Below are 9,654 nucleotides of genomic sequence, written 5' to 3'. Positions count from 1 at the left end.
GGGCACGCTCAATGCCTTCTTGTCAAATAATCCATTGAAAAGGGGGGGTGAATTTTTGTCAGTTCTGGTAACCATTAGCAGCTTCACCTCCAAGTCCAAGTTTTTAACTTTGTGTCATGTAGATTTGTGTCCTTTCACTCAAGAGCCAGAGGCAGCTCATTTCCAGCTTCTTCATTCAAGAACATACACTGAGTCACGTACACAGCAAGAGAGACTACTAAGCCAAATGCACCCGTCTCAAACTAAGTCCTTGCCTGACACTTCTAGGTCACTGACTGGGCAGTGCCGGAGTTTGGTCATTCATAATTGTCTTGTTTACCTTCCCAGTAAGAGCCTCTCTAATTCTTTTAGCTTTTTTTTTATTCTGCCGATCCTTTCCTTTTCCTCTAATCCAGTGGTTTTCATCATTCTTTCTCTTTTTTAAGAAGATTTCATTTTTAAGTAACCTCTACACCCAACACAGGGCTCGAATTCATGACCACAACGAACTTCCAGAGTTGCAGGCTCTACTTACTGGGCCAGCCAGGAGCCCCTAATCCAGCAGTTTTCAATTAAGTGCTATTAGACTCCTCTGTGGCGCTTTTAAAAAACTTTAGATGTCCAGGTCTTAACCCAGACCTTCGTGGCACTGTCAAGAACACCTACTGTGCTTTCTGAGACAAGCTCCTCGGTAAAAATTCCTTCCTAATCCGTTTAGTTTCCCCATGCATTCATCACTCACCTCGAACCGGGTCAACCTTAAATCCACCCTCCACCCCACAAGCCCATCTCTGATTCTTCAAAGTGAACAAATACTAACCCCTTTGAGAGATTTAAAATATGATGGAAATTTTAAGTAATGAAGACTGTGGTTAACCAAAGAAACTGGTTATTGTTTGGAATAATAAAAAACAGGAATTCTTTTCTTTTTCTTTTACAAATGAAGTTTAATTGATAATTCAGCTTCAGGAATAAAAATAACTTTCTAAAATGAGAGTATAAACATGTTTATTAAGTGTTTTTCAGAGTTCACTTCTTTTCTTCATTTATTTGCATATAGTGCTGATCCATTCTCTTGCCTGAATGTCGTAAAGAAATTTAGAGCTTAGGTAGATGAGCTAACGACTCCCGTCCTAAAACACCACATATCTCCCTAGTTGCCTCAAAGGCAGAAGGACTTCCTACTTATCCCGTAATGTTAATGGCTGGAATATAGCACCTGCTTGAAATAAAATAGGGAGTCAGAGTTCACCCTAACCATGACCCCAGAAGTGTCTGGCATTAAACTCATGGACTTGGTTACTTCAGGAATTCGCCAACTACCAACTCCTTCATAAAATGAAGCACATTAAATTAAACTTATAAAGGTTGAGGGTTCTCAAGGGACCAATGTAGTCAAAGCCATTATGAATGGAAAATAACACATTTCTGTTGCTGGAAGTCTATAACAATCTGAGGAAACAGACTGTAGGTAAGAAGCACATTACTGCCTTTTCTAGTAACACTTTAACTGCTGTTTGCAACTGTTTTTGTTTGTTTCGAATTCCTGTCCTGATCACTGAGGGCGAAGATAGAAAAAGAATTCCTGCTTTATTCTCTACAAGCTGTCAACAAGATGGAAGAACGAGGGAGCAGAAAAATGAATGAGCATTGACAAGACTGAGAGGATGCTGGGAGCACACAGGATGTCCTCCGCGATGAGGCTTCAGATGCGGACAGAGCCAGACTCAGACGTGCCTGGGTTCACAGCCAGTCACAGCCACGAACGCACCCCACATGCTAGTAAAAACATCTAGTAAGTCCTACTGCATGAAATGAGTTAGGAAATGAATTAGGAAAGAACTTACCTCTGCCCCTGCTGAGAATTAAGCCTTTCCTACTGTTTCCTACGAACTCCTCCTTACCAGGTCACAAACCACAGGCAGGAAGAAGTTCTTCCTGGAGAACTAGAACAGGTCCCAGTTTCTGACCTGACCCTTCTCAGAAGTGCCGCTACAGACACTTGTTTATATGAAAACAGAGGCACTTGATAACTAATGGAGAACCTGAGCTAACAAGCTCTAGAGAAAACACAGAGACCTGGAATCAATAAACAATGCTAAAAAACTGATTTTATCTAGTGCTTTTATCTTCCTCACTGGCAATGAAGCTGACTTTCCTATTTCCTGAGGCGGTCCCTACTCTGGAGGATAAATAAGGCATTGAAACCCACTAACTGACTACATAATCCTAAATGATAGACAGTTGACTCATTCATTCACTCATTCATTCACTCATCTCCACTTAAAGAGTTTCCAGGACTAAAGACCTTTCGGGTACTTGGTTTTTATTCCCTGGACAATACTAAATTCAAATATACCTAATTTTGGGATAAGCAAGAAAGTAAAACACTAATATCCCCAACATAGCATGCTAGGGATAATCACATCAACATATCCAACATGAAGAGTATTTTTAAAGTATCACACGTTTAGCAAATTAGTGATTTTTTTTCCCCTATTTTTGAATCTTGGGTATTTTGCAATTTCCCATTTTTTACGCTTTTCTTCCATCCCTAGAGCCTCCTAATTTCACACTACCTGAGTAATCAGCTATTTTATCAAAGAAACAAATGAAAACCTGCTTATCTTAGTGTACTCACCTACAAATCCAAAACCAGAGAAACCTACTTATGAAACACACGACCCCGTGCACAACTGGAGAGACTTCACTGCGGCCGTGTCACCCTGCTGGCAAACTATGGAGCTGCCAACTATTTTTTCTCTCTCTCTTAACTTAGTAACGCTTGTCAAAGGTTCCAGGAAACCAACTGTGACTTCAGCTTTTATTGCGTTCTGAGGGGATCAGTGGATACAGAGCCCCGGCCTCACAGATCGCTCTCCCCGTACAGGGCGGAGGAGAAGGCGGTGTAATCCAGGGCGCCGGGCACGCTGCCCGGGCCTGAGTAGGCGGGCATCCTCTTGATGCAGTACTGGGCCTGATCCGGGGGCAGCTCTCGGCGCAGCTCCTCCGCCAGGATGTACGGCTGGGAAAGACACACACGAGGGTTTGTAAGCTCAACTGCAGAACACGTGGGAATATACGTGGTTTTCATACTTACACATGGCTTGCGTTTGTTTAGTCTAAATAAAGGGGGAAAGGAGGGGGTCCAACGGGCCCGGGAGCCGAGGACACACAAGGCTGCGTTTCCCTGCTAAGAGCCAAGCTGCAAAGTGATTGCTCTTGGAGCTGGCAGGACATTTAATGGGCTTCATAAAGGCAGAGGGAGGACCAGCATCTGTATTTCTCAAACTGAGCCACCATGCAAGTAAAAAACACTATAACCTAAGAATCGTACTGGAAAGATAAAGGGATATTATACCATATGCTGATGAGAATGTGGGGACAGTTAACATGATCAACGTTTTTTTTTAAATGTATATAATACATGTTTTGAGAAAATGGAGTTGTTTTTCTACTCAGTTTATTAAAAAGCTAATTTTGCCACTGGAGAAAACCTCTCTCTAAAGCAAAATAAAATCGACATTTAATAATGGGATGTATGTATTTTCTTAAAGGTCAAATGTCCAAGAGGAAACAGGCTTATTTTAATAAAACAGACTGGCTGGGTAAGAGGCAAAATAAATAAATAGCAAATATGCTTAACTTACAGTACGGTTTTGGGGTGTATGGGTGAGTTAGGTGAGCTTTGATTTATTACCTCCTGATTTGATGGGCTCTCTCTCTCTCTACCCCCATCCTCAGGACATGGGATTAATTTTAAAACAAACGTTATTGTTGTCAGGATAGTTTATCTTGTCTGATGTTGTAAGGTAATAAACATGGCTCTGTTGATGTTTTCACATGCTAAATTCCTCCTCCCTCTCAGCCAGAACACAGAGTAAAAGAAACCTATTCCACAATTTATACCTACTAAGATATTGTTATTGTTCAGGGAATGAGAGTCAAAAATTCTGAACTTGCCGTTAAACTCCTAGTTAATTTCTAGGCTACAGGTAATGCAAAGCTTGCCAATAATTTAAAGGACTAAATGGCTATATTTAACTTGGCCTCCAGGGTCTGGCCCAAAGTCAGGGTCACCGATCCTTAAGAAAAGGTTCCCAGTTTCACAGTATCTGAATTGTGCAGTTTCTTCTTTCTGAGTCATATCTCCTGACCCAGAATGTAAAATGGAGTTTACCCAGTGAAACATACACAAAAAACTCTATAAAATATGCACTGGGTTCCTTCTGTCAAACTCCCTGAGAGGCCCACACAAATGCTGGGAACAGAATGTCTGGGTTTTCTCTGTTCTGTGGGGGCCATTGTTAGGTTGACCTGCAGCTTTGTGAATTCGATGCTGACGTGGTACAAGATACACTAATATCGAAGTGGTTTTTACTTGGCAACACTGTTTCCTTCTTTACTAGAACAATGCCATGAGCTCCCACAAAAGCAGAAGGAGATCTGTCACTGCGGACCTTATCAGAAGCCAGGATCCGGAAGGAGGCAATGACCTGCTCGGCCGTGTCCGTGTCGGCCGTCTCTCTCGTCATGAAGTCGATGAAGGACTGGAAGGTGACGGTGCCTTGTCCATTGGGATCCACCAGGGTCATGATACGTGCAAATTCAGCTTCGCCCTGAGGGAAGGTTGCAAAGAAACAGGTACTTCAGCGGGACACAATCCTCAACAGTGCCATTCCCTGTCCTTTCACTCCTGACATGCAAATTCCTCATGGTTTGAACACTCAAACACTCCCTGCATTCCCTTCAATCTTTGGAACAGATTCCCCAGAGGAGTAACTTAAGTTTACTGCCATCAAATGATGTTACAAGTTGCTGTAATGTCAAGCCAGAAGCTCCCAAATGTCCGAATTCCTTCCTCTCTCTGTCCTTGTAGCCCTCAGGCCTGAACAGACTTCTGGAAGAAGAACTAAGAGAGCAAGGGAGCTGGGCCTTTCCTCCAACCACAACCAACTGCTAAGTAGAAGGCAGTTCAGAACATGGCCCTCATAATTTTTATTTTAAGGGTCTGAAAAGAATCAAAGCAGTTCATGTTCAAATATACATTAGAGTTAGAGGGAAAAGAACCTGGAAAATCATCAGGCTACCAAAAGCCATTGAGGTGTATACGCTTTTATGAGGGAACTACAGTTTGCAATAAAGCTGTCTTAGAAAGTTCATGTTTCCTTCCTTCACTAGGAAAAATAAAAATCTGACTGATTACGAATAACAGTATATGCTCTGGTTCTGTGAAATGATTTTTAAACAGCAGCAAGCAAACCTTCAGAAAAATCACCCTATACAATAAAAGTGAACCGATCCCAAATGTGCGATCACACGCTAAGCTAGTCATTTCCCGTAACGTAAGTCCAAACTCAAAAAACATTTTACAATCCTTGTAAAATGTTAACTTCTGTCTTACCAAATCATAACCCATGGAAATCAAGCAGGCTCTGAAATCCTCGTGATCCATCAGGCCGTTCTTCCTCTGCCGACAAATACAAAGAAAAGAGACTCAGAAAATTAGGGACAAAGCAAACTAGTGAAGCAAACAGGACAGAATCCGGTAAGAGAAAGGCCCCGTGGAGCCTTCCCGAGGAGATGGGAAAGGCCACCCCCGACTTAAAAGGGGATGGAACCAACACAAGGATATTACAAAATAGTTTCTTAGAAAGGAAGGAGGAGTAGGGGGGATAACCACCAGGCAAAAGTGATAGGAGACTACACATTCACGACAACCAAAGGAAAAAACCACCCAGAGCCATGAGAATGACCCAGTCAGGAACCAACTACTGCCATGTACAGATGACACAGCCCCGAGTGCTCCGAGAAACCATCATGCTCTCGTGGCCCCAAGGGGTCCTCACTTGTGGAGGTCCCCCTTAACAACAACTCCTAGAACTCAGGCCCAGGGACCCCACAAGCACTCCCAGGCCCGTGGGCCAGGATGGCGTGACCCCTCCAGGCATCAGAGCCTCCCCACACAAACGCCACAGGGGTCTGCCCAGAGCAGCAAGCAGGAACGCCCACACAGATGACAGCTACCACAGCTGAGAAAAGGCCACGTCAGAACAAATGGCAACCCCAACTCTCCGGAAACTGAGGCATCAACACAAAACCCCAGATGCAAGGGACGTGCATGCTGTGCTAAGACACTCTGGTCACTTCCTCTCCCCACCTCCGACCCTCGGGTTGACCTCGCTAAGGCAGCCAACGGCCAGGGTCGTGGGAGGTCTCCACTCTAAAAGCTCCAGTAAGAGCCCCTCAGGGGATGTCTGCTGTGCCCTCCGCCATTCATACCCTCACTATTCAATAGAAGATGACCCGAAATGAATCGGCATCCCTGACACTTGTCTCCACGACCTCAAGCACACTTCATTTCCCCCCCAAACATACACTGCTTAATATTTAAAGGCATTTTTTTTAACTTGGCAGGTTCTGCATTGTCCTCCTCTACAATCTCATTGTCTTGGATTCAAATAGTTGTGCCCATTCTTGATTACGTCTTGGGCCCCCATCAGAGGTCTATAGTCTGAACTCTCTATCAGGTCTGAACCTGGCTGCATAGCCCAGAGACTTGTTTTTTAGATTGTGGGGGGCAGTGAGGAGGGGCAGAGAATCTCAAGCAGACTCCATGCCCAGCACAAGCCTGACACGGGGCTCGATCTCACGACCTGAGATCATGACGTGAGCTGAAACTGAGAGTGGCACTCAACCCACAGAGCCACCCAGGCTCCCTGCCCAGAGGCATTTTGAGAACCGTTTATGATGACTATAAACCATATACACCCGTCCCATACAGAGTAATGAAATACCATTTTCTAAGGATCTTTAGCAAGTGATATGTGGCCTTAGAAGTCACTTTTAGCCACATGATAGGCAAACTGGGAACTTTTGTATAAAGGATTGGTTTTACTCAATATGATTCAAATCAAAATCCCAGGAAGGATTTTAAAAGCAGCACCTTTTTATATGCCCTTATCACGAAAACAGTCATCATTCTGTTGGTGCATTTTCCTTAAAACCTGTCATGAGTCCATTTTATAATTTAAAAAAATAGATTTTGTATGTCAAAAGAGTAGGTGAAGTTTTCATTGGAGGTTTCACCTAAATACTCGGGAAATGTACCTCAGGGTTTCATATTTAAATCTTTAGAAAAGATCTAAGTCCCAACAACCACACTGTATCTGGGACAGACTTTTCCTTCGAACAAATCTGGCTTTGCCGTCGACTACAAAGGCACCCATTGGCCACCTGTGAACCTCCAGCTCGAGTCCCCAGGCGCAACATCAGAGCCTAGCACTGTGTTTTTGGTGGCGGTTTCCCTTGGCGTTCATCATCCTGTTTCCCTGTAACATTTACAGGGCAATAAGACTTGCACTAAGAGCATGAATAGGATTTCCAGTGCATGTTCACATCCCCAGTGCTGCCTTCTGAGCAAGTCGGGGGAGACATACCCGGTCGAAGTGGTTGAAGGAGGCCCTGAACTCATTCATCTGCTCCTGAGTAATGCCCTTTGCATCTCTCGTCAGGATCTGGGTCTCCACCTCATTGATGGTTCTGGCGATGGTCGTCAGCAGCACCTCCCACCCGACACGTATGTGCTACCAGAGGAAAAAGGAAACGGTCAGCTCTGGGTCCTTCTGGCCCATCCATCTTGCCCTCCTGGTTATCCTAACCAGAGGGCTTAGACCCAGAGGGAGGTAAGTAGGGCTTACCCAACTCTATTATTATCTGTATTTTTCTCATTCTAATTTTTATTCTTCCTAAGATTTTGTAGTGGGAAGCGCTCAGAAGTGAGAGCAGGGTTCTAACAGCAGCAAGCGGCACTTTCTAAATAAAATGCACAATGGAGAGTCTATCTGTCACTCAAAATAGATTTCCATTTACCAACTAGCAGGATGGGCCCAGGGTTACACCCGCGGGCTCCCAGGGGAGCAAACGGGGCCAGACTGGTAGAACCAGGGAACCGTTAATTACTCTCCAAGTAGCGCAATGACTTCATCATCGTGCTAACGAGAACGAGAATGGTGAAAACCAACACTTCCATAGCTCCTGAAACAGTTCACGGAGCTTTTCCACATAGAGGGACAGGGAAGGCTTGAAGATCCCTCACTTCCACGGGGAAGCACCTCCCACTGGAACAGAGACAAGTGTTGGGGGGGCACCCCAAGAAGCGGTGACATGGTCACAATGGGAAGCAAAGCCCTGAGCCAGTGTACCTCCATGGTGTAGTTAGTGTGCTTGTTGTCGAAGACCAGTGCCTCCTGGATGAGCTGATGGTCTCCCTCCAGCTTGTCGATGTTGTTCTTATAGTTGATGATGTTGTGCTCGTACTGCTTCAGCTGGTTCATCTGGTCTTCCAGGGCCCCCGTGATCTGGATGGAGCTGCGGGCAATCTCCTGACGGGGCAAGCAGAGGGAGGCAAACCGGTGAGCCGGCCTCTGAGGCCGCCATGTGTGAGTCAGGATCCACAGGTCAGCCGCCGAGGCCACGCCCACGTGCGACAGCCCCCAGAGTCCCCGATTTTCTCCAGGGTCATGGGAAACAGCAATCCCATGGCAGGACAGCAGCTCTAGCTCTAGTTCATCTAGGTGGTTGCGGGGAGGTGGGAATCAACTGAGATCCAAAATAGCAAAGCAAGAAGAGGGATAAGAGAAGAGTGGTTTCTTCTTTGGCTGCAGATGGAAGCTCCCTTGGGTCAGAGCTGCCCTGTTCTAGAGGAGGCTGGGGGATGTTCTGCAGGAGAGAAACTGCCAGACAGATTGAAGACCACTGGAGGGTCAAAAGAATTTCATATTCCTACACTTCTCCCTTTAAGGAAAAAAGTAATATTTTATCACCAAAAGGGAGGTTGGGAGAAACACATGAAGGGCAACAGGTATCTCTTGGCTGTTCTTAGTGACAAAATGAACCCAGAAATCAGTGCCATTCCAAGATCACTTTTCCTTAAATATTCTGAAAATGCAAAGCATTTGTGACTCTTCCCATGTCCTCCTTAGGGACGGAAGGTTTAGAATCTAGGTCCCACAGAGACTAAACACCAAGAAAGAGCCCCGACATCCTTTTTAATGTCCAAATGAACAGATGGCAGCAAGAACAGCCTCATCGCCCTCTTCAGTGGGGCCCCCACGCACTGTACCAATGCCTGCAGGCTACAGGAGCTCAGGGGCCCAAAGGAGTAAAGCCTGGTGCGACATGAAGGGCCCCCACAGCACTGAGCAGGGCGACAAGCAGATAAGCAGAAGAGGTGTCACTGTTAGGTCAACACAGGGGCTCATTTCAAGGGCTGCAAAAAGCTCTTTGGAAAGGCACCATCCTACCTCCATCTTGTTCTGGATCCACGGCCCAATGGCGTTGGCCTGTGCGGCAAACTGGCGCCGCAGACGCTCATTGGCATGCTGGCGGGCCAGCTCCTCCTGCAGCGACTGATCCCGGATGGGCACAAGCTGCTTCACCTGTCAGGGACCAAGGGCACAGGGATTAGGGGCCAGCCTGCATCCTGTAGGGGTATGACCAAGATTTGTGCCTATGGTCAAAAGTGCAGGGGTAGCAGACAGAGGGAGGGTGGGGAAAAGGGGAAGTAGGGAGACCGAGCGCCCCTACTATAGGAACTGAGGGAGAGCTGGGGCGACCATGCAGTAGAAAGACGGAGTGTGCCTGCACTAAGGACAAGGAGGTCCCTACAGCCAG

The 9,654-nt window shown here is 45.8% G+C and overlaps 1 protein-coding gene across 1 annotated transcript in view; it reads right to left on the bottom strand.

Annotated features, from left to right (window-relative positions):
- Positions 1-2,789: 2,789 nt before the first annotated feature.
- The window catches only part of ACTN2 (actinin alpha 2), a 66,159-nt gene continuing 59,294 nt past the window's right edge, over positions 2,790-9,654 (bottom strand). The window contains exons 16-21 of the mRNA XM_047701787.1: positions 9,285-9,419; positions 8,184-8,363; positions 7,419-7,565; positions 5,384-5,449; positions 4,440-4,598; positions 2,790-3,004 (exon numbers count right to left, since the gene is read on the bottom strand). Coding sequence (XP_047557743.1) covers positions 2,846-3,004; positions 4,440-4,598; positions 5,384-5,449; positions 7,419-7,565; positions 8,184-8,363; positions 9,285-9,419 — 846 coding nt within the window. The 3' untranslated portion in view covers positions 2,790-2,845. The remainder of the gene's footprint in view (positions 3,005-4,439; positions 4,599-5,383; positions 5,450-7,418; positions 7,566-8,183; positions 8,364-9,284; positions 9,420-9,654) is intronic.

This window comes from Lutra lutra, chromosome 14, assembly GCF_902655055.1.
Source record: "Lutra lutra chromosome 14, mLutLut1.2, whole genome shotgun sequence".
Classification (NCBI taxonomy): Eukaryota; Metazoa; Chordata; class Mammalia; order Carnivora; family Mustelidae; genus Lutra; species Lutra lutra.
The sequence above is the reverse complement of the archived record's forward strand: the minus strand, read 5'-3'. Positions and strand labels throughout refer to the sequence as shown.